General features: G+C 50.3%; 1 protein-coding gene across 1 annotated transcript; it reads right to left on the bottom strand.

Moving 5' to 3' along the window:
* Nucleotides 1–10309: 10309 nt before the first annotated feature.
* Nucleotides 10310–11558, bottom strand: LOC146182575 (uncharacterized). The gene has a single exon (XM_084608248.1). It carries the CDS (start codon nucleotides 11430–11432, stop codon nucleotides 10752–10754), a length of 681 nt encoding a protein of 226 aa, XP_084464374.1. The 5' UTR covers nucleotides 11433–11558; the 3' UTR covers nucleotides 10310–10751.
* Nucleotides 11559–25636: the final 14078 nt, after the last annotated feature.

Genomic DNA, 25636 nt, shown 5'->3' on the forward strand with positions numbered 1-25636 from the left:
GCTGCCTCTCTTCCTTCCGGGTGGGTGTGCCCCAGAGCCGATATGATGTAAACATTTTTGAAGTGGCGCGATGTAGTGCTACGAAGGATTTCAAGTGCTGTGCTGGAAATTCTTCCCTTGTAATTTTGGCATCCAGACTATGAATCAGTCAGTATTATAGCACTCTCATATTGCACGTCGAGAGGGCTGAGGCAATTGCAGCCTCCTCTACTGCATCGGTGTATTTTGTTTCAATAGTTTAAGAGGTTTCTTCTGTAAATGTTGTTGCAATTTTGCAGGGTCGCAGCGGTGCACCCGCGCAGGATGACCAGCGTGGCAGGCTTCTCATTATGAACAGTCCGTCCCGTGCTCGCGCTCCGAGCACGCGCTGTACATCTTTATTTTCCTCTAACACGTTTTGGTAACGCTGATCTCAGCGCCTCCGCTTTTAGCGTGGGCGGGTGCTATAGGGCCCCCCGCCTAGACGGAACGGCGAAATGTACGCGCCGATGGGGCAGAGATGAGGGTGCCACGGCGGCAAGCAGGTCTACAGATAAGCCGGAAACATCTGAGGGGAGCTCCTGGAGAGGTGTCTCGAGGTACGCGGGTTTGAGGCGATCTAGAGAGACGACCTCTTCACGACCATCCAGTAGGATTGTCGCTGACTTTGTCGTCCTGTTGAGGACGCGGTACGGGCCGTCGTATGAGGGGGTAAGAGGTGCCTTTACAGCGTCTCGCCTGAGAAACACATGTGTCGAGGAAGCAAGGTCTGGATGCACAGACTTGATGGGCAGATGAGCGAGGCGGCACCGGGCGCAGATGCTGAAGACAGTCTTGTAGGGGACGAAGGTATTATATACGGGCTGGGACGAGGAAGCCGAAGGTACGAACGAGTCTCCGGGAAGCCGCAGGGATGTACCGAGGACGAGGTCGGCCGCCGAGCAGCCAAGGTCACGACGCATGACGGCACGTAGGCCTAGGAGCACCATAGGGAGGTGGTCAACCCAGTGCTCGCGATCCAGGCGCGCAGTGAGAGCAGCCTTGAGCTGGCGATGGAGCTGTTCGACCATGCCGTCGGCACAGGGATGGTATGATGTGGTGCGGCAGTGTTTAGTGCCATGTAGCCGTGTGAGCGAAGTGAAGAGGGCACATTCGAACTGGCAGCCGCGATCCTTGGTAATAATGCCGGGGCAGCCGAAGCGGGAAACCCACGCTGTAACGAAAGCGCTGGCAACTGTTTGCGCAGTAATGTCTGGAATTGGCACGGCTTCGGGCCAACTGCTGAAGCGGTCGACCATCGTCAGAATATACTTGTAGCCCTGAGAGGGGGAAGCGGTCCAACCAGGTCAAGATGAATATGGTCAAAGCGCGATCCAGGCGGCAGGAAAGACTGAGTGGGAGTCTTCAAGCTGCGCCCGGGTCAGAGATTGCCAGTCCACAGCAGCTGAAGACACGCCGATGGTGGTAATGCGTGAAAGTGAGTCAGCTGCCTCGTTGTCGGTGCCTTTGATATGTCGAATGTCGGTTGTGAACTACGATATGTAGGCAAGCTGACGAAGTTCACGGGCGACGTACTTCGACGAGTTCGTACGGAACACATACACCAGAGGCTTATGGTCCGTGAGAACATAAAATGGCTGGCCCTCCAAGAAGTGGCGATAGTGCTGGATGGTGGAGTAGATGGCAAGCAGCTCACGGCTAAATACGTTGTAGTGAGTCTCGGCCGGCTGGAGGTTCCAAGAGAAGAAACCCAGTGGGTGCCATTCGGAGTCGATATGCTGCTGGAGAACCGCACCAATGGCCACGCAAGAAGCGTTCACCATGATGCGAGTTTGCGCCAAAGTCCTAGGATGGATGAGGACGACTGAATTGGCGAGGGCTTGTTTTGCAGCCGTGAAAGCGGCCTGAGCTTCGGGAGACAAGGAAATCGCAGAGGATGAGGACTTGGTGGTGCGGAGAAGATCAGTCAGGAGGTGAAGAAGCTCCGCGCAGTGCGGAATAAAGCGCCGTGAAAAATTCACTAGGCCAAGGAACTCACGGACCTTGGGTAGGGTAGTGGGTGCTGGAAAGTCCTTAACAGCCTGGACGTGAGAAGGCGATGAACGAATTCTCAGCGCCGAGATGTGGTGGCCCAAGAACTCGAGCTCAGAAGAGCCGAAAACACATTTCTGGGCATTGATGACCAAGCCAAATTCTTGGAGGCGTTGAAAGAGTTCCCGGAGGTGATGCTCGTGATCCTGCGGAGAACGAATCGCGACGAGGATGTCGTCGATGTAGGCAAATACCGCCGGGAGTCCACGCGTCACATCAGCAATGAATCTTTGGAAGGTTTGAGCTGCGTTGCGTAGCCAAAATGGCATACGCACGTACTCAAACAGTCCGAAGGGTGTAGTGATGGCCGTCTTCGGAATATTGGCCTGCTCAACAGGGATTTGGTGGTACGCCTTGAAAAGATCCACTTTACTAAAGACCTTGCAGCTTTCCAGATGTCCAGTGAAGTCTTGGATGTGTGGAAGGGGATAGCTGTCATGGACTGTGTGAGCGTTGAGATCCCCGTAGTCGCCGCACGGACGCCAGTCACCCGGTTCTTTCTTGGGCACCAGATGGAGTGATGAGGCCCAGGCGCTGGATAAAGGGTAATTAATACCCATCTGGAGCATGTGGTCTAATTCCCGTTTTGCAATAGCCAGACGCTCACCGAAGAGGCGGCGCGGACGAGCTGCGACAGGGGGACCACGCGTGATAATGTGGTGGGTGGCTGATGGCTTGGGTGGCTGATGAAGATTACAAGGCCTCGTGACCTCGGGAAAGTCTACGAGGACTTGGGTGTACGGGCATGACGGAATCAGAGTTCGGATGCCAGTGGAAGCGACAACCGATATAACGCCAGTGATGGAAATGCGCGTCTTGCTGTCGATGAGACGATGGCGACACATGCTCACGTCCAGATCAAAATGCGTCAGGAGGTCGGATCCGAGAATAGGTTGATGTACATCAGCGACGATGAAGACCCATCGAAATGTGCGCCGCAGGCCAATGTCCAGAGTGTGGGATCGGAGACCATACGTTGCGATGGAGGTTGAGTTGGCCGCACGGAGAATAGGTCCATGTGACTTGGAAGCACAGTCGGCCTTGGAGGACGGCAGTACGCTGACTTCGGCACCAGTGTCGACGAGGAAGCGCAGGCCAGAAATGCGGTCTATGATGACGAAAAGGCGGCCAGGGTGCAGAGCGAGGTCACACGCCGCCATCGGTGATCTCGCTCCGCGTTTCTCGACCAGTTGCATGGTGGAGTGCACTGGCGGGCGCGGTGCTGGAAAGTTCAGTGATCCCAGCAGAGATGCGGACTGCGAGGAATGGGCGTGTGCGGACCGCTCGGCGAAGACAAATGGCGCGGAGGTTTTGAGGAGAAACCGTGCTGGGCATGAGAGGACGTCCGAAGGGCATCGCTAGAAGCAGTCAGCTGATCGATCCGGGCCTCTAACCGTGAAATGACGGAGGTCTTCGGTGGAGAAGAGAGTGCAGCGACGGAAGGAGAAGTCGCGTCGTGGACTCGATCAGCGAGATGGGCGAGGCGGCCAAGGGTCAAATTCCCCGCAGCAGCCAAGATGAGGCAGGTGGACTGCGTCAAGCGTTGAAGGAAGAGCTGCCTCGACAGTGCGCCATTCGAGCCCAGGAGCTGCCGCATGCTAGTGAGTAGCTGGGAGGGGCGGCGGTCTCCAAGCTCTTCGTAGGTGCGTAGCTGCTGGAGTCGCGCACTCTCGGACGCCGTGGTGCGGTCCAGAAGGCCCTGCTTTAGTCGCTGGTACGGGGCATCGCCCAAGGGTCCAGCGATAATGTCCGCCACCTCTTGAGCCACTTTAGGAGGCAGGTTGGAAAGTAAAAGACGAAACCGAGATGCCTCCGAGGAGATGTGGTGCAGATGGAAGATGGCTTCCACTTGGGCGAATCAGATCTGCGGACACTTGGGCCAGAATGTTGGTAGGCGGAGCAGGAGAGCTGCGACATCCCGTTGACGCAAGGTAGCGTCAGGCGGATGGTCGCCTGAGGGCGGTAGGTAGCTGGGGTCTGTCATTTTTTAGGCCGGAGTCAGCACTGTTGCGAATTTGCAGGGTCGAAGCGGAGCACCAGAGAAGATGACCAGCGTGGCAGGCTCCTCATTCCGAACAGCCCGTGCCGTTTTGCGCTCCGAACACGCGCTGTACATCTTTATTTTTCTCTAATACGGGCTGATAACGCTGATCTCAGCGCCTCCGCTTTATAGCGTCGGTGGGCGCTATAATGTGGGATCCATGAAGCTAATGGAGTGAGCTTGACTTCCTGGGTATTTTGCTGCGTCAGCGCATCTCGCTTCCGGATTTGTTATATGTGCTTTGCTAAGGGCCCGAACTCTTGCCTGGCGCCCGTCTTTGAGGTGTGTAGGGTGCATATTTCGCGGGATGTAGACTGCGGGGATATAATAGCTGAGGCATGGAAATACAGAACATATCGAATGACCAAGAATTTTATTTTACTAGCTGAGAAGCAGAATATTTTGATTTAGATGGCGTGGAATGGCAGCAAAATCGCCTATACGTAATTAATCAATGCGCTTAGATTTGCAGGTTGATGACTGGGCACGTTGGTATGGGTTCATACTTAACCAGCCAAAAGACGAGACACAGAATCAAAGAGGGGACAGGACAAGGCTGGGTGTAGACGACATGTAGTCCGTAACGTCGGCTCGGGAGTCACTTCGAAGCACGCTGGAGCAAACGACTGATCGGCGCGCGGCACGGCAGATGAGAGGTGCAGTGTTGTGTTTACGGCGGCGGCGTTCAGTGCTGTTGTCGTTGCGGCCCGGCGACCGGTGCTGCCGGCGGAGTTGGTGGAACGTGGTCGAGTCATGGTTGGAAGCGGCGGGCCCGCTCACGCAGCTGATGCAGGCGCGCTCGACGAATGCAGGACCAGCCTTGTCCTGTCCCCTCTTTGATTCTGTGTCTCGTCTTTTGGCTGGTTTAGTATAGATTTGCAGAAGTTGCAGATTATATATTTAAGTGGAATATCAATTCCCACACGGAAGAAAGATACAGTAGGAAAGATGACTGTGATTGGAAGATTGCCAGAGTAAACTTATGGTATGAGGCTGAAATTTTGCCGTCTTTATTAGAGCATTAATTTCATAAGATTTTTTTATAAAGGTACTGGATGTTGACATAGAACATGCCTTTCTTATCGAAAATACCGTCATTGAAATTACCATGCACCGTCAGAAACTGGTAATAAGTGGTCACGAATTTTCAGGGATGGAAATTTATTACCATTGTTTGGGGCTGAATAAGTCCGAGGCTGAATTACAAAGCATAACAAGTGTCCTCGCCAGGCTAAGAAGAGGAGAGTTTCAAAGAATTACGCAAAGACTAATGTTTGATAGCTTCAGAAGTAAACAGCGGCATAAAATACGTAGCAATGCGCTGGAAGAGCTTAGCGATTACGTGTATTAAGGTAGGTGGTGACCGCAGATCAGGGCTACGAGAGAGAAAATATACAATACTAAGGATAGGGTGGAGCGAATATTGGAGGTAATATCTCTGATCATGACGGGAAGTTTAGCAGGGTTTTTCCAGAGAAAACTATATGACAGCTTTATCTCAACGGCACTCGTCCACAGGACAGGGACGCGGAGGTTAAGAAAAGGGTTCGGCATACAACGCAGCGACCTATGGAAACGGAAGTACAGAGTCGATCACACTTTTCTACAGCACTCGAGCGGTGTGATGCGGAGTGAATTAAGTGCAATAGTAGCGTAGTCGCTTTGTTAGTGGCGATGCACTTGTGCCTGTGCGGTTCGCATGACTTCGCGGCTGCGCTTGATCGCAAGTATAATCAGTTAAAGCGAGTACCTACTTTAAAATTTCGCTGTATTTCTTCCACAGAGCACCGCTCGCTCGCTCCAGAAAAGTGTGGTAGACTCTGCAAGAAAGGCGTACCGTACATTATCAGCCTGACTATACCCACTGCAGGGCGAAGGCCTCTCGTTCCTCCAATTAAACAAGTCCTATGCCAGCTGCATCCATTTGACCCCTGCGAACGTCTTAACCTCATCCGCCCATCTAAGTTTCTGCCGCCCCCTGCTACGTTTTCCTCCACCTCGCACTCGGGAGGTACCAGATTTGATCCGTGGAACCGGCGGGTATTGCTACAAGATTTCCGCTGAAATGGTACTTCGCTCTCCTGGGGCGAAACGCTTGGGAAAAGAAAGCAGAGTTAATTAAGAAACAAACGCGAGTTCTTACCATTCTAGTCAAAACAAAGGACACATGGGCATGGAAATGGCATTAAATGCGGATGCCAGGCAGTCGACGATGTTTAGAGGGGACACTGCATTCCGAGGGAAGGCAAGCGCACTAACAGCGTTCTGGATTTATACTTTTAACCCGTGATCACAGTTGTGCCTTAGCTGAAATGAATATTAATACATGAAACTTGAACAGTACTGTGGTAGAGGGATTTACAATTGTCGCAAGGTACGCATGACTGAGGTAATGAAGCACTGGAATCCTATTTCAATATATAATATTTTCTGATTCACTCAGCGTAGAATAATTGTGGTGTATGTCGAAAGATGAACTTTGTGATCTTTGTGAACGGTACGTGTCGTCATGGGTTATGACCAAGCGCCGTAGTGTAAACAAACCATGTCTTACAAAAGTAGTGCGTGGAATCATCTAAAAACAAAAGCATGTGTACGCTCTCTTCAAACGTAATCCATCGATAGAAAACAAGAATAAAATGAAGGAAGTTACACAAGATATGAATACTGCGACCAAGGAGGCCAAATTCGCCTACTTTGAATCCTTTGACCTGCGTATCCAAGATTACCCTAAGGAATAGTAGAGTTCCTTTGTACCAGGGGTGCGCTGTCAGAGACGGTATACGTGGCTCAGCGGAGGTTCCTTGCGCCAGAGGCGTCCCGTCGGAGAGGGTATGCAGTGATGACTTGAAGACTTGAGGTTCACGAGAAGAATAACTGAATATTTATATACACAGCAAATATTTACAAATTTACAAGAGCAACGTTTACAACAGAGTTGCAAGGTGGAACTCGCTAAAAGGGAAATATTCCCACCTCGGCATAGCCGAAGATGCAGAGCATCTAAACCTAGCCCAGAACGCCGGACGGGGCCCTCGGGATCGGTTTTAACCCCCTGAGTTCCAGACCGAATTTCTACAATATCCAATCACCACAAATATCACCTTAAGAGGACTTAACCCTATCTCCACGGATAAGAAAAGAAATCAAAAGCAAAACTTCCAGGGTCATGTCCTTCCTACATTATACTGTGCACCTGGCCGTTACAACGTTGGAGTCAATGAGTAATGTTGCCTCCCGGCCGGCAGCCGCCGTCTCTCAACCCTCGCCTGCAGTGACTTGTCACATACGCGACTCCGGCTTAGTGGTGCAAAAAAAAAGTGAAAAAGAAAAGAGCGGTCAGTGGCCTTGCCACCGCTCGCCTGTCGCTAGGCCGTACCGCTTTGGTTAAGAGCTCGCCACCACATTCCATCAGGTGCTGGCGTGAATAGACGTTTCACCTGCGACTGAGGGTCGAGACGGTGCGTTCAAGCTGGTGTGCACAATGCCGTCTATGTCTACCTCTTCGGAGACTCACTGCCTGCTATTCAGCTAGTAACGCTCCCCGCGCCTCGCGACGCCCTCCTGTCTGCGCACAACCTACGTCCACTCATGCTACGGGAACAAAGACCGGGGCTGATAGCCACATACTTTCCCCAACTTCCCGCGCTAATCCGTTGTGCCCATCGGTCCCTTACACGCCCTTTTTAATATTCTACATGGGGCCCAATGGAGCCGTTTAGAAATTATTAATTCAAGGGACCGATGAAGTCTAGCGCCTCTTCAGATGTATGCCTTACTGCCCGAATGCGATCGCAACACTGCATCCGGACGAACAATAACAAGATATTGGAGGGGCACAACAACAACAAACAAAGCACCATGCGCTCAGGCATAAAAAGCAAAGCAAAAAGTAAAATTCACTTCACACAAACACAATTTGCGTGCACAAGTTGCGCCTTACACTAAGCTGAAGTTCATGCGCAGGCACCAGTTCTCGGGTTCGCGCACACCCTGATTATCCTTGGGAACATCCATACATACACGCACATTTGCAAGCCTTCAGCACTGATTAGCGCCAGTGTTTCATTCGTAGACGCCAACCTGAGTCTCCTCGGTCGCACCCCCTGCCGCTGTGTGCGCTCGAGCCGGTGTGCAATGTCTTGGGCCGCAGTCTCAACAGACTGAAATCTCTACCGCTGATGTCTCCCGGGGTCAAAGACCTCCAGGCTAGCACTAGGGCCTAGGCACTCAGCCTGTGATGCTCTCGCGGGCACGCTCCGCACGTTGTGCCACGACAACGCGTCTTGCACCTTGCCCTGTTCGCCGCCTTTGCATGAGCTAACGAAACCCGTGTGATGCTTGATCTGGCGTGCTGAACTGTAGACAGTATGGTACCTCAGGCGTGCCTGCAATATGTGAGCTATGCATCTGTCTACTCGCACTTTATCCCGATGGGCGCCTTTCGCCGCATTCCCTTCGGCACTAACATTGGGAATGCCGTGCCCTGCTTCACAGTCGCTTTCCCGTTCCGGGGCAACATCTAACACTGCAGCTGGGTGGATGAAAGGCCTTGCTGTAATTTGACTCAAATTTGTTCGGCGGTCCCTCTTTGTTCTCGGGCGACGCGAACTGTGTTGAGTCGAGTGCATTTGGAACCTGTCTAGCACTGTGTGAATTTCGTCCCGCTTGCCCATCTTCATCCACAGCCTCGAACGAAAAGCTCTTGCTGTGAACGGCAATACCGACCGCAAAACACTCAGCCGGAGTGCATCCTTGTGACCACGATAAACTTCCGCCGGGTGCTAGCTCGCCCACATAACAGTCATCATCCTCGAGAGTTTCAAGCTGTGCGAACCGCTCTTTCTCGGAGCTGGCCTGAGGTTGTTTGTTTTTGCGGCACCGCATAATCTGTTTCATGGGAACCTGGCTCGGCTTTTGCCGACACCTGGCCGCTTTCCTCTTGGTAGCTTGACGCTGGAGAAGCCGCAATATCCTCAAAGAGCATGTCAGTAATTAACAGTTGTCTAGTTTCCCATCAGACGCTTTAAAATTGACTGTCTCGATTACACTCGTGCCACCAGAGCTAGGCTACTCGTTTTCATTGCTGGCCCCCCAGTGCGGCGGTAAAACTGAGCTATTTTCGCGCCCTGCCGGAAGCCTAGCCTCTCATCATGTCATTTCTGTAGCTTCCCCTGGCAAAGAGATGCTACTGCTAGCCGACTGGTTGTCCACCGTTACTTCACTGCTGTTTTTGTGATCCTTAGGCGACCTGCCTGAGTACTTGTTTTCTACGCCCGGTGGCGTAACCTGCAATTCTGCCTGCGCCTCCTTTAGGAGCGTCTGTCCCGCTTCCAAAATTAGCATTTTATTCATTTCCAGTTCTTTTCCTCTACCGAGGTTTCAACTTACAAATTTTTCATGCGGGCCCACGCACCTTTAAAACTGCCCTACCTGCTCGGACGCAGACAGAGACACGAACAATGGGACCAGGAAAACTCACGGTTTCGAGGTGTTAATCGCCTTTGAACGCTCTCCATTTGTCGATGTCCGCCGCCACCATCAGTGGAGCCTGCGATGCGCTGTCGCTTGCCTCGGGCCTGGGGTGCGTTGCTGCCTACTTGCGTAGACCCGCCGCTGACCAACGCGCTGCGCTTCCGAACCGGCTGCAGTCCCGCGTCCCTGGTCCGTTTTTCTCGTCCTTGCTGCTACCTCTCCTGGTTTCCTTTGCTGCTGCTTCTCTCTGCCTGCACCTGGTTCATCCAGGTAGTCGATGCCTTGACTTGCTGTAGTATTGACTCCTACTTCCGCTGCCTTCCTTTGTCTCTGCTTGGCCCGTAGAGACAGCCTGTATGACTGCGCCAGTAAAGTTCCTTTGCATCAGGGGTGCGCCGTCAGAGACGGTATAAGTGATTCAGCGGAGGTTCCTTGCGCCAGAGGCGTCCCGTCGGAGAGGGTATGTAGGGATGACTTGAGGACAGGAGTTCACGAGAAGAATAACTGAATACGAGAAGAATAACTGAATATTTATATACACAGCAAATATTTACAAGAACTTGTACAACAGAGTTGTAAGGTGGAACTGGCTAACTGGGAAATATTCCCACCTCGGCATAGCCGAAGCTGCGGACCATCTAAACCTAGCTCAGAACGCCAGACTGGGCCCTCGGGCTCGGTTTTAACCCACTGAAGTCCAGCCCTAATTTCCACAACGTCCAAACACCACTAACATCAACCTGATAGGTTCGTTGTTACGCATCAATTTCGCCCCAGGAGCGCTGGTAGTTTCCTTCTGTTTTTGACAATTATCAATGGTAAAGTCGCTCTTTGGCTCTTGTACCGAACAGATACCTCACACTGCCCCTTCAGACGCATTTTTTCGCCCGTGTACGTGCGGAGAGACATTTTAGGCGGTTGGCACTTTACATGCGGAAGAAGAGACTCGTATACACTCAGGGATAATTGTGACAGCCGCCCCGGTGTCAGTCTGCATGCTTAAGCCTTTCCCTTCAACTTGCACATTCACTTCGTAACCTAAATGGTTGGAGTTTACGAAATGATAGACTTCCTGCTCCTCGTCTTCGTCAGAACACTCTAGTGCATTCGTTCTCCGGTAACGACTTTCCCCGTTTGGACACATTTTTTTCAGATGTCCTTCTCTTCAGCATTTCCGGCACACAAAGTTTTTGTACCAGCACGCGTCAGACGGATGTCCTTTGCCACCCATTCCGCATTTCTCTCTCTTCTGACATTGGTCGCGTTTCACTTCTTTAGACCTTCCTAGCGAATGTTTGCTGGCCACGTTTAGCGACGCCTCTCTCGCTTGCATTAGCGCCGAGTTCCGTTCCGCTAGTTCTCCATCGAGTGCAACCTTGCAGGCGCCTTCAAACGTCATGTTTTCCACGGCGAATAAGGCACGCTGACTCTCTTCATTGCGTATGCCTGCAACTTGCCGGTCGCGCAGGGCATCTTGCAAAAATTCGCCGTATTCGCACTTCCTCGCCAAATGCTTCAACTCGACTATGACGTCTTCCCCGCATCCATGCTCATTCTGAACATGCCGGTTAAATTTATAGCGTTCCGCTGTCACTGAGCTCTTGGGGCTGTAATGGTCTTCCAACAACTTGGAAACCTCGTCGTAAGGCTTCTCGCTTGGCGACGCCGGCACAACCAAGCTCTTCAAGACTTCGTACGTTTCCGGGCCGATTACTGTTAAAAATACTGGTAACTTCTTTTCGTCGGTTACGTCGTTCGCCAACAGGAACTGCTCAAATCTTTCGAGGTATGATTCAATGTTATGTGTTTTGGGGTCGAACTCTGCTATCCTTCTTACGCGCGACATTCCGTAGCCGAAAAGAAAATGCAATACTCATCAGCTTGCCTCCTTCCTTTCCGTAGTCCGCTTTGGTCGGCGCTTCTCCGTCCTTTTTCAGTGGTCGTTTGACTCTGCCATCCGTCGGTAATCCCAGGCGTCGGTCAATGGTCAGGAACGATGTCCGTGATTAAGTATTTCACTAACGGCTTCGAGTGCCAGACGAAAGCTGTGCTTGCCATTCGTTTCCGTGCCTGCACTGCCGACCCGGCGCCTGTTGCTGCATGCCTACGCGGGACGTAGACAGCCTCGTCGCTAAATGATATATCTTATCACAAGGGCATCCTGGAAACAACTAAACGTTTATTCCCGACGCAGTACAGATATATATCATCGGCAGTGCCGTCATGCACTCCAAAGGCGGGCAATGCTTCCGCGACTGATAACGCGACCACGCGTTATAACAAAATCACACCAAACCAAATGGTTTAAATTAAGGTCTAGTGTCATCTTGTGCATTATCTCTGTCAATTTGTAGACCTTGCAGGTGGAGATATGCCGCAAGTATACTTGCCGCCTTTTGAAGCCTCGCTCTAACCTGTGGGCGCGTAACTCCTGATGCCCAGATACAGGTGTCGTCTGCATATATTGAAAGTTGCGCCGATTGTGGTACTAAGTCGACAAGCCCGACAAGAGTAAGATTGAAAAGCGTTGGGCTTAGTACTCCGCCCTGTGGGACTCCACGGGAAGAGAAAAGTGTTCGCTTATTGCATTTACACGCACGAACATGTCACCTTACGCCGACGCATTCATGGTAAAACAATACCCTACGAAACCAGCCATCGCTTTCTGGGAGTTATCATTGACCGAAATTTTTAGTGGACTCCCCATGTTTCATTCATAAAAAAGAGGCTGACAGCAATTACTCACGTACTTGCCTTTATTGGGGAAAAGTCATGGAGAGCGTCCGTGCGGTCGATGCTCCAACTATACCGTGCATTCTTTATGGGATTTCTTCAGTACAGCTTACCTGCACTTCGAAATATCAAGAATACCAACTTAGGAATTTTACAGAGCGTTCAAGATCAAGCTCTGCGAACCTGCCTGGAATTGCCGAAATGTGCCTCTATGGCTGTTACCATTTTAATTGCACAGGAGCATCTCATATCTACGCACCTAACAGTTGACATCCCGAGGGCACATTTTCGACACATCTCTCGGGTTCCCTGTCATAATTTGGCCAGTCCTCCTATTACCAGGCCGCGTGCATCGTTTACAGAGACCGTTGATCCGCATCGCGCTATATTGCCGTCCCAGTTTACACCCGCATCTAGATCGTCCTCTCCACTATGGAGCCTGCATAAACCACACGTGCTTCTTTCAATATCCGGCATCAGAAAGAAGGTCGAGCTATCGCCAACAGAACTAAAACAGATCACTCTTGAATACTTCCATGAGCATCATGCTAATCGTTTGCACGTCTACACCGATGGTTCAGTGAATGCCGTGAGTTCAGGCTCCATGGTCATTCCCTCAATTAATACAGAAATAAACGTTAGGACAATTAACCAGACTTCTTCAACAGCTGCAGAGCTAACCGCTCTTCGTGTCGCGTTTACGCATATCAGTCAGCAGAGCCCCCAGCGGTTGTCTATTTTCATAGATTCAAAAGCAGCCTTGCAAGCCTTAAATTGTGTAGAACAGCGCGAAAAAACGACAAGGACGAAGGAAGACAACAAGACGAGCGCTGTGTTGGTAATCCACAGCGCTCGTCTTGTTGTCTTCCTTCGTCCCTGTCGTTTTTTCGCGCTGTTCTACACAATGGATTACCAACATGCCCAAGCTTCTGTTTTAACAAGCCTTAAAAGCGGCTCTTCGCCGTGGAGCCCATGAACAACTCGTTGCGGAAATACGACAAATTCATCACTGTGCAATTAATGGAGGACATGATATCATCTTCCAATGGCTTCCATGACACAGCGGCATAGCGGGCAAACTTCGGGCGTACGAGGTCGCACGAACAGCCCACCAAGACGGCGATTGTGTGTTGATTCCCTTTTCCAGGGCAGACGCAGCGGGCAGGCTTCGCGCACTTGCGCGGGAACACACACTCTCCTTGTGGAATTTAGGCCAGTGTGGGAACTGCCGCTTAAAATCACTGGACCCTGACCTGAAGCTCCGCCTTCCACCTGGCCAACCCCAACGCGAAGAAAGTTTGCTGTGCCGCCTGTGGGTTGGTATAGCATTCACAATCTCGTATTCCTTTATGATAGGCATGGCAAACAGCCCTGCATGTACAAACTGTGGATACGACGAGTCTATAGGCCACAATCTTTGTGAGTACCCGATATACCGTGAAGAAAGGCGGTGTCTGTGCCGTACGCTGGAGCATCTAGATGGACGCCCATTTACCGAAATTAAAATTTTAGGTCCCTGGCCACGGCGATCGTCTGCGGTGAAGGCCTCCCAGACGCTGCTCCGCTTTATGAAAAGCACAAGCCTAATCGAAAGACTATGAGTTTGCTATGATATGACTGTGACGTGACGTGATGTGGCGTGTCTGTTATGTGACTGTACCAACTTAAACTATCCCTCTCTCACAACTTTTATATCCACTCATCCCCTTCCCCCAGTGCAGGGTAGGAAACCGGTTGCTTTTACTGGTTAACCTCCCTGCCTTTCCTCCTCATCTTCCTCCTCCTCCTATCTCTGTCAAGTTACCTGCAGATTATTTCCAATAAGTCATCTCAAGGTGGCTGATTACCGAGGAGGAGAAACGTGCAAATGTGCCTATACATAAATCGGGTCTCAGAAATATTGCTTAAATGTACCGACCATAGTCCTTGATCAGTGTTGTTTCCAAAGTTCTGGAGCATGAGTTTTACACTTCTGTTAGGAGCCATCTTAGTGTGCATTCCTTAATTAATTCCCAACCGCATGGTTTCTGTAGCGGTTACTCCTGTGTCACTCAGCTTACTGAATTTGTACATGATTTGACAGGCGCATTGAATAAGGGATCTTCTATTGATTGCATATTTTTGGAATTCGAAAAAAGCATTTGCCGTGGTATTACACTCTCTATTATTACGCAAAAATCATGGTACAAGCTGTGAAAGTTATCAGAAGGATAAAAGAATATTGCAGTCTTAGCTGTCAGAGGCTTGTTGTTTACAGGCATCAATGTTATGAAGCGGATGTGACCTCAGGGCTGCCTTAAGGATCTGTCCTTGGGCCGTTAATTTTATAAACCACATATTTACAGGACTTTTTTCAAGCATGCGCCATAAGTCAGTATCCGAATAAAATATATTGGGTTATAGTTAACTAGCGCAATGTGTTGGCATCGTCATGTTGATTTACCCACGTACAGCCCACGTACAGCCAACCTGTCCTCATGCTCCTGCCAAGATTTTGCCCACATCCAGCCATCTTACCCCCACACTTGTGCCATGACTATGCCTATATCCAGCCATCCTACCCCAAATCTTCGCCATGATTATGCACATATTCAGCCAACCTGTCCCCACATTTCCACCACTACATCCATTCTCAGCCAGAATATTGACACCGCCGGGGTGGCGCAGTGGTTACGGCGCTATACTACTGTTCCCAAGGACGCGGGATCGAATCCCGACCTCGGCGGCCGCTTTTCGATGCAGGCGAAAAGCAAGGCGCCTGTGTACTGTGCGATGTCAGTGCACGTTAAAGAACCCCAGGTGGTCGAAATTTCTGGAGTCCTCCACTGTGCCGTCTCTCATAGCCTGAGTCGCTTTGGGACATAAAATCCCACAAAACAGCCAGAATATTGATAGCCAAAAATTCATCCCAAGGCGAGTCATATGTGCAGCCAGTTGCACCCCGGCTCAGAAAGCTGCTATGATTTCAAGGTGGCCATTGAATTTCTAGCCCGATGGGAACTCGAACCAGGGGCCCAACCTAGTTCTACACCACATCCTCTTGTAAATTCTGCAGTTTGTTTTTTGCCTAGTCAAAAAGCTCTAGGGTAGTATTGCTTGTTTATATGCATGCAGATGTATTCTATGCAGACCAGTAAAAAAGAAGCCGAATAATGCAAAAAAATGTTTATTTGGGCAATAACTGTACAAAACAAATGGGGAGCTGTTGAGCAGAAGGCTACTGGGAGGGGCGGAGTAGGGTGCAGGGGTTCAGGGTCAAGGGTGGGGTGGTGGGCTTCGTGCAAGTGGCTGACTGGGCACAGGGGTTCACGAGACTGGAGGGGCGGCTGGTGGGGCATGCTGAAAAAGTTCAGCATACCGCCTTTTCCGGCCTCCTCCTCGACCACAGGCCCCCGGCAACCAGCGTTGGATGCAGCCCTGTGCCTCAATAACATCAACACCTCGCTTATCGCAAATGGCAGCTGTATAAGGTGATAAGTGACAACCAGGATAAGTGACAACCAGGCATCTGCATAAGTGACAACCAGGAAACATGTACAATGGCACACTGCAAACACACCGAAATAAAGTTCATTATTTTGCAAATAAAAAGGGACCCATAATACAGATGGGGTCCTGCAGTCAGAGATTATAAGCCTAAATATCCTTCAATGAAGGCAGCCTTGCAATGAACAGTAGTGAGCTGGCATCACTATGTTTCCACCGATTACTTCGAAACAGCAGGCATGTTATTACAGGTACCTGACACATGCAAGACAAGTTCTGGGTACACCACAAGAAGCAGACTTTTGATGTGAGGGTTACAAACAACATATCCACCATATAAACAAAGATAGATGAGGGCTGACAGATGGGGGAGAGGGCATCAAAATGACATTGAAAAACCTGTTACGTGTTTAGGAGCAAATGCTGGAGCAACGAAAGTAAAATTTACCTGTGGCGACCTTACACAGCTTTAAACCATTAAATGGCTTTTTGCCTTTCCGGCCATACATACTGTAGTGCCGCTGGACTTCGACGCTCATGACTGCGCCCATTAGGTTAGCCGTAACCTCCTTCAGGCTCTTTCCTCCCAACCAGACAAGCTGCTTTCGCTGAAAGAAACCAAAGACGAACCAAATACTACTCAACAATCACTTGTTTCACAAAATGTAAGAGCAAAGAGAACGGCCCGCCTGCCGTGAACAGGACTAAATCACGTTTATGATCGTGAATGCTTTTCTACAATAAATGCAGAAACATGAAAGTAATGTTTGTCTGTTTACACAGATACCAGAGATGTTCAAGCCACACTAATTTATATGGTCACTGCGCTATAATGCAGCACCTCAGTAGTATTCCTATAATGTTTGTTTCTTGGACATCTGTGCTGGACTCCGTCTGCAGAGCTAGTACCATGAAATGAAGCATTTTTGAATATTATGGGACAGCTATTTTGCAACTTCAGATACACAAGTAAAGTTGCATAGTCTGAACAGCATTTATTGGACATTCTCACCGAGCTTGTTGGGTTGGTACTTAAGTAACAAAGAAGATTACCAGCCTGAATAAAAATTTCGATCTACATAAATCTTGCATATCGGCTTCACCTGATGCTGAATGCCTTGACAAAACTAGTAACCAACTGCAGTACACACTAAAGTTCTTTTTATTGGGTGCGAGCACCACCACTGGAGCGAAAGGCGCTAGTGTCGGCCTAGGGGAGCAAGTGGGATCACGTGACTCCTCTTACTACCGCTGAAGCAGACGCTCCATTGAATTTGCGTTTTAAAAGCCAATATTCCCGTTTATTTCTGTAGTTTGGGTTGATATAGAGTGCCAGCATTGCACTTTTTGATCTTGCCTCGTTACTGAGGCTGCTGAAGTTCATTCAAGCTGTTGCTACGGTCCGTTACTGCTCTGTAACCAGATGTAAGCGAGGGAACCCGGCGCAAGCTTCCATTGCTACCCGAAACATGAGCTCACAGAACGTTCCTTAATCAAGATTTGAATGGGCAAATCAGTGAGTGATTATTCTCATTATATGCGCAACAGACATTTCAGCGAGCAAGATTTCGTCCATAGAGTTCGGTGAGCATCTGAAGAAATTGCATGCGCGTTTTAATTTTGGCTTATCACTTGTGAAGCTAACAATCAGTATTGCTGGAAGGATGGAAAAGATGCTGGCTTGGTACCTTCGAAAGAAAGGAGGGATCGTACGCAGGGCAGAAGGTCTCAAATTATTTTAAATGAACGCGGTGACACGGAAATTTCACTGAAGTGACCTGGAAGATTCTGCTGCCTCGGGCAGTGGTATGCATGTTGAGTTAGCTCAGGCAGAGTCTCCAGCACTGTAGTAATTTCAAATTACAGAGTCCGCGAATAAATGAAAGACAGAGCATTGCATGCATGTGGTGATGCGATCGTGATATACGTAAAAAAAACCTTACAGTGCGCGGGAAAAATAAATATCCGTCCAAACCAATAGTGCCAATGACAGTAGTGCGTAAGAATTCGCTGCGTGGAACGCACGTCTTCACACTTGCTAAAAATTTAATCAATGCCATCCCCAGTGAAACTTGTTAGCTACGTTCAAGGGAGCAGGGGAACGGTGCCGCTTCCGCCGGCGCTATGCGAAGGCGCTCAAAAACTGCCAGGCTCTGCTCATCTGCTCTTGTAGAGGAATTCTATTACCTGTGCACTGACTGCTTACATCTGACTGGTTGTGTGGTAACTTCAGTTTTATTTTTTTATAACAGCAGAAAGCTGCAGCCGGTGCGCGTCGTCGTAGCAGTAAAGCTCTCCAACTTCAAAAATTCTGATTCGCTGAAGTGCCTTTTTGCCGAATGAGTGGACCTCACACATCAAAATAAGCTTATACAGGCCCAGACAGAGATGTGCATTAAATAAATAAATGAACGTAATGATAACACACATTGAACTGCTGTTGCAGGATGCTTTCCTAAGCAGTTTACTGCCTAGGAAAGCCTCCTACAACAGCAGTTCAACGTGAGTAATCCCACTTCGTCACGCGGGCGCTTTCGAGGTGGCGCCACGTTATGTCCTCGCACCCAATTGGTAAATTAAGATGGCAATGCATCTTTTCTTTTCGAACATTACTGTCAATCTATTCTTAATGTATTGGACATAATGGGTATAACACACACCGTTACGTCAGTTACACCAGTCAAGCTGGTTGCATCGGGAATGCTTGCATGCAGGTGGGAGGAAAAGACATGAAAAGGCCCTGTGCCAAACGACAAGGTAGGGAGCCTATTTTGGTAGAGCCGTTCATTATTAATATTCCAAAGCAAAATGCAGGAACACGTATTTAGGGCCGGCTACACAGGATCGTTCACTGTTGCTGCATTAGTTACTTGTGCCATTTGCACTGTTGATGCACATATGTGGCCACCATGACTTTTTTTCCTGTTTGCCGTTTTCAATCCCTTGGTTCTGCAAGTTCTTCGGACTTCCCATCAAGTATTGCGTCACTAAAATGACAGTGACGCAGAGGCTGACATACCGTAGCATGACAACATGGCAGAGTGCACATCTGACCACCACGTGCCCGCATTTACAGCTGAATTATGCAAAGTAGCACTGTAACATATCTGGCTAGTCGACTAATGCCTGACCCACGTCTAACTTTTTTCTCCAATCCTGTGGCTTGAAATCTGATGCTGCTTTGCCCAAGTGTTATTTTGCCACAACGGTTATCACATACACTGGTGAAAGTATTATCTTTGCATTTAAAGTGCATTATGACCACAATACAGTCGAACCCGGGTATATCGAACTCGAAGGATATCGCGAAAATAGGTATATATATCGATAATTCGATATACGAAAATCGGCTTGAGACGCCACTTGCGATCGTGAAAAATGATACTGTATTTGTCGGGTAATCAACCTAGTCAAATAATGAACCTCCCCCCCCCCCTTCCCCGAGAATCTGAAAAAAAAATTAGCCGTGGCTTAGCTCTGGTTAAGCCTGAATGATTGCGAAAGCAATACCTCCTTGGCTGCGTTTGGCTCTGCTGGTGGTTTGGCATGGTTTCGCCTTTTGTGCAACTAAAGGGTTTACTCTGGACACAACATGGTTTCTACAGTTTGTTTATTCCAATGAACACGCTTTGGTGTCCGTAAAGTAGTGACTTTTGGTCTGAACACTGGCTCGCTCGCTGAACTTGTAGAATGCTGCCGGGCTCGCCATTCTGCGGCATAGGCGCGTTGCTTAGACAACCGCTCTTGCCTTTCTTCATCGTCTCCTCGGCACGGCGCCGGCGTTTGCGCGCAGCACGTCGCTCCAGCGACGCCTTGTACGTACAACTCCTCAGACATGGCTAAGCGGAGCGCGCAGTTTATCCTCTTCTAGCGAGCGCCCTCACGCGGCGGGCCGAGGAGGCCGTCACGTGGTAGCCGGCGTTGGGTAGCCGCCGCGCCGAGCGAAGGAGCGACTACGGCCGAAGAGACGAGTTGGGGCCTCTGCTCTCCTCTGGTCGTGACGTCACGCTGTCACGTGGTGGCCGGAGCGAAGGAACGACCTCCACCAACGGCAGAAAAGTGCTAGCTGTATTGCTTTCGCAATAAAAAAGCGTTCGGAGGTGGTCCCTCCGTTTCGACCGTCGCATCCACAGCTCATTTATTGGCAGCGCGCCAAGATGCTACGCCGCGATAACCTCATAGCGTGTTTATCTTTTCACTATACTTTTGATAGATTCTGCGGTGGCAGGGAGCGAACTTGGCAGAGTGCCCATGATGGCTTGGTTGCACAAGCCTGGTTCTATTTATCACGCCGCGCTTGGGGTGGGCGTAGTCAACTGCCACGAAATCATTGGAAAGCGTGATAGCTGCAAATGCCGTTTGAAGCGAACAATGCTAAATGTCGGTGTCGTGATCGCAGATGACTGCGTGCTTTTGTTGATTGACAAATGTAGAATGAACGACTCTCGCAAAAAAAAAATCTGCCACTTATTAACGTCCGCAGCCGCCATAGTTTACGCTGCGCCGCACGTTCAGCACGACGGCATGGATGAAAGACCCCCACAAAAAAAAAGAAAAGAAAAAAGAGAGAACTGCTGCTTCTTAGCGTCCGCAGCTGCCGTAGGTTACGCACGTTAAGCACATGAGACGCGCATCGCACGTCAGCCGCCACGCGCAGAGCGTTCACAACAGACACTGGAGAAAGCGTCTGCCACTTGCTGAGCTGCCTTGCCAACGCATGCGTAGTGCGTGCTGCTGCTTCGAACGAAGACCCGGAAAGAGAGAGGAAGGGGAGAGATAAAGCTCGGCAGAAGAGTGGGCACATCCTTTCGCTTCGCTCTTTAACGTTTTTCCTCTCTCCCGAACACCAAGACTGCATTGGCTCCCTCTCGTTCCTTTACGCACATGGCTTACAAACGTCACGTTCTGGTGCGCGGCAGCCATCACAGCAGGTGCGCGCGCCTTAGGGGAAAGGGCGCAGCGCTGCCCCAGCCTAGACCAGCCGTTGCCGAACTATTCCTTGCGTGCGTGGCTTGAAAACGTCACGCGGCAAACGGCCGAGGTGATGCGATCGTTTTTGGGGAAGGCGCACCGTCCAATGCGAGGTGCGGAGTTCCAGGTGAAATTGAGTTGGATATACGACGCAGCGTTCCTATACATTTACATGGGATATTCAAGGGGATATTGCATGAGTTCGATATAACCAAAATTTGAATTATCCGGGTTCGACTGCAGAAGCACTCAGCCAAGTCGAGCACAGAAACGAACAAGTGCGAGAACAGGTTCATCCTGCACGTGCATTTCCTACCTTGGTGCACCCTATTGTAACGAAGTGTTCGCACGTTGAACTTTCTTGACGGCACGACGGCTCCGCCGCATTGAAGAAAGGGACCAGGCGATTTCGTTTGATAATACAAGTTAACTGAATTTAATAAAGATGAACTCAAACAATAATTAAAGCGAATCCAGTAGTACCAAATAAACAACTAATTCAAATTAACAACACATCAGTCCGCCAACGCGACATCTTCCGAGCAGGGGTCCCGAGCAGCAGCTCGGATGGTCGCCGTCCTCCCTTACTTGCCGCCAAAACCCCTCTGTCCACGTTCTTCAGGATTCTCCAGGCAGTGTTTGTTACCAGGCGGAAATGCGCTTATCGGAGCCAATGAGACGACTTTCTTTACAGCTGAGAAACCAATAGGACGCCGGTGCCCGCGAGGTTGTTTCCTGGCGAGCACCGCGTGAATTTCTAGAAGACGCGGCGCATCTCCGCCTGGCACCCAAACACACAAAAGGTAAACCAAAAACACATGGGCCGCAAGGACGCAGACGGCACAAAACACAAAGCTCCGTCCGTGCTCTCAGCCGTCGCCCCCAAGCCCTCAGGCGTTAACCGGTTGGGACGCGAGCTTTCAACAGCTCGCCTCCTTCACAGCCGTTAACCATTTTCCGAACGGCGTACATCGTGAATACCCCCCCAAGAAGAAGGGAAAAGCACAGCGACGCCGTGCAAAAGAAAAAAAAGGACCGCTCCCCGGCTGTGCACGGGTCCGGAAAACGGCGCGCGACATAGGCATAGCTCGCTATGCGACACCTCCCCCCTATGAAAAAGAGTGTCCCACTCGGTCACAATCATGCCCGTACAAATAAACCGCAAGGAAATGCTATGAATAACTATGTACAAGGTTCAAAAATGAAATTACGTCTACCGGATAGGACCACACAACAATACCAAAATTGAATAAAATATACGCAATCCCGAAAAAACGAGAAAATATAAATGTCAGGTGAAACAGATTACAACCAGGAAGGTAGAGAAGAACACTTACACGCAATAAAACATTGGCATATCAGTAAAAATGTTACAGGGCACACTCAAAATGTCCACTTGCACGTATTCACACAAAACACGAAACATTCGGGAGTATATACAAAGTCACGGCGGATTAATTAACACTTCCGTCCGCGCTGTAATACATCTCGGTATCACTGTCATAATCGGTCCTTACTCCTTTGGGGTTGGTGCGAGTTCCCGTGGGTCTACACTGAAATGTTGATTCGGAGTATGAATATGTCTCAGTCGCACTTCCAGCAGAGGTACCGCGATCACTGTTTTTCACGGTCGAGGCCGCTACACGTTTTGGCCTTGCGGAGACACGAACACAGCGCTCAAACGCATGCACACCATCACCACGATCACCGTTTGCTGACTCGTCGTCGGCGTCCTCATCAGAAGCAAGCCGTGGGTGGTAGTGTTTCAGACGTTCAGCGTTGACGACATCCCGCTTTCGGCCGGTGCGATCGATGACCTCCCAGTTATTTTCTGATACCTTCCGGAGCAGACGGAACGGCCCGTGGTATCTGTGGAGCAGTTTGGTGGTCTTTCCTTTCGATCGAGAAGGCGTCCACAGGTACACAAGGTCTCCCGGATAGAAAACAGCATCCCGTCGTTTGGAGTCGTATGCCCTTTTGTTCTTTTCTTGCCGGTCTTTCTCACGCTGAGCTACTACTTGGCGCGCCTGGCGAAGCCGGTGCACCACCTTGTGAGCATCCAATTCGTCACAGTCGTCTTGTGCGATACCGAGGGCCACCTCAACAGGAAGTGTTGGCTCGTGTCCGTGAAGAAGAAAAAACGGTGAAAAACCTGTCGTTTCGTGTTGCGACGAATTATAGGCGAAAAGAACATAAGGCAGGAATTCGTCCCAGTCCCGATGATGCGAGGAGACATACATGCTGAGCATGTCGGCAAGCGTGCGGTTGAAACGTTCGCACAAGCCATTGGTTTGCGGGTGGTACGCTGTTGTTTTCACGTGGTCTGTACCCATGGCTTTAAATATTTCCTCAATCAAGGAAGCAACAAAATGTTGTCCGCGGTCCGTAATGATGCGGCCTGGTGCCCCGTGGCGTAGGACGATCTCTCGCACAAAGCCCTGCGCGGCCTCAGCAGCTGTAGCCGCCGGGCATGCTACTGCTTCGACCCACTTCGTGTGGTAATCAGTCATCACGAGGATGTAGCGGTTTCCGGATTGACTCTTCGTAAATGGTCCCAAAAAGTCCATTCCAACCTGTTTAAAAGGCATTCCCACCGGGGGAAGAGGCTGGAGAAACCCGATTGGTTTGCCCGGTGGGGCTTTGCGCGTCTGGCAGTCAGGGCAAGACAGCACGTAGTTTGACACCTGCGCGAACATCTTAGGCCAGAAGTAACGCCTACGTATCTTCTCCCATGTGCGCTTGACCCCGAGGTGTCCCGCCGTGAGATCATCGTGGCAGCCCCTTAGCACCTCTGACCGCAAACATTTTGGTACAACCAGTGCGTCGTAGTCTGACTCGAAACCTTTCGCTCGCCTGTGCAACACACCGTTGATCATTCGAAAACACCGTGCCGTTTTTTTCAGTGTTCTGGCAACGGGTGAATCCGGGTTCTCCAGGTGTCCTATCACTTCCCTCATCCAAGGGTCTTCCCTCTGCTTCATGCCTACATCCACGCGACCTAGCACAAGCAGCGGTGCAAAGTTATCTTCACTAACCGGTGCCGGCTCGCGTGGCAGGCGAGAAAGGGTGTCTGCATCTGCGTTCTTCAAACCTGGGCGGTGTTTGAGAGTCAGGTCAAACTCTTGCAACAGCAGGGACCATCTCATGAGGCGTCCATTCGGATTCTTGACATTCATCAGCCATGCGAGGCTGGCTTGATCTGTGATCACGGTGAAGTTACTGCCGAATATATAAGGTCGAAACTGCCTACAGGCGTAAACGACAGCCAGACATTCCTTTTCTGTGGTGCTGTAATTAGCTTCCGCTTTGTTGAGATGACGGCTGGCGTAGGCGATGACATATTCCCGACCCTCGTCTTTTTGAACCAGCACAGCACCAAGACCGTAGTCACAGGCATCCGTATGGATTTCGATGGGCTTGCCTGGCTCGAATTGACGCAGAACTGGCGCCGTAGTCAGCTTCTCTTTGAGCGCTTGCATGGCCGCCTCGCATGCCGTGTCCCACTCAAACGAAACATTCTTTCTTGTCAAATTAGTCAAAGGTCGGGAGATTAGGGAGAAATCCTTGATGAAACGCCGATAATAATTGCAGATTCCCAGGAAACTCTGAACTCCTTTCTTGTTTTTTGGCGCTGGGAGCTTTTCGATCGCGGCTATTTTGTCCGGATCTGGTCTGATGTTCTCTCCAGTCAGCACGTGCCCGAGATACCTGATTTCTTGTTGCGCGAAGCTGCATTTTTCCGGCTTCAGACGCAAGTTGGCTTCATCAAGAGCGCTTAACACCTTTTCCAAGTCCTCTAGGTGAGTTTTCATGGTCTTCGAGAAAATGACAATGTCATCCAAATAGGCCAAACACACCCTCCAGAGAAGACCACTCAAAACTTTGTTGATCATCCTCTGGAATGTCGCGGGAGCATTGCACAGACCGAAAGGAACGACATTGAACTCGTACAGACCGGAGCCGCATGCGAATGCTGTCTTCGACTTGTCCTCTTCGCGGATTCCTACCTGCCAATAGCCTGAAGTGAGGTCAAGCGTCGTGAAATATCGAGAACCCTGCAGCAGATCCAAAATGTCATCGATTCGCGGTAATGGGTGCACGTCTTTCTCGGTAACCGCGTTCACCCTTCGGAAATCAACGCAGAAACGCCAACCTCCCTGCGGCTTTTTCACGAGAACGACGGGCGATGACCAGGGACTGTGCGACTCTCTGATCACTCCGTCACGAAGCATCTCTTCCACTTGCGCTTTAATGACCTCCCTCTCGAAGGGTGAGTGGCGGTACGGATGTTGACAAATGGGTGCTGAGCTGCCCGTGTTTATAGTATGCTCCGTTACGTGAGTGCGCTGAATCGGATTGTGCTCGCCGGTAAACAGGTGACGAAACTTATGAATAACGGACAAGAGCTCATCCCTCTCAGATGGCGTCAGGTGTGGCCCAGTTTGGACGTCAAAGTCCTCTGTCGCAGTGGGGTCGTGTGGCACGGCGAGTCCGAGTTGCGCCTCATGAAGTGATGTGGCCCAGCCGATCTTCGCGTCGCGATGTACCACTATCGGCAGCAAGGTAGGGTTTGCAACACGGACGATGCCGATCCCACCAACCACGTTCACGACAGTCCGGGCCACCTGCAGTCCACTTCTAAGGGTTGACTTTGGCTCGACAAGCTGAATTCCGTCTCTCGGTATGTGTACCCTTAAAATGGCTTCCGTACGAGGCTCGATGGAAACTTGTTCTTTACTTCGTGCAGTGACCACATTTGACTGCGATTGCACGCTAGTATTGAGGTGCAGCTGGTACACTTCACTCCCTATTTTTAGTTGTTTACGGAGGAAGTCAATCAGCAGGTTTGCCTGCCGGCAA

This window comes from Amblyomma maculatum, chromosome 7, assembly GCF_055883805.1.
Source record: "Amblyomma maculatum isolate TAMU_Amacu chromosome 7, ASM5588380v1, whole genome shotgun sequence".
Classification (NCBI taxonomy): domain Eukaryota; kingdom Metazoa; phylum Arthropoda; class Arachnida; order Ixodida; family Ixodidae; genus Amblyomma; species Amblyomma maculatum.

Excerpts from the sequence above, each read along its gene's own strand:
- LOC146182575 (XM_084608248.1), bottom strand. The coding sequence starts at position 11,432 with ATGTCGCGCGTAAGAAGGATAGCAGAGTTCGACCCCAAAACACATAAC.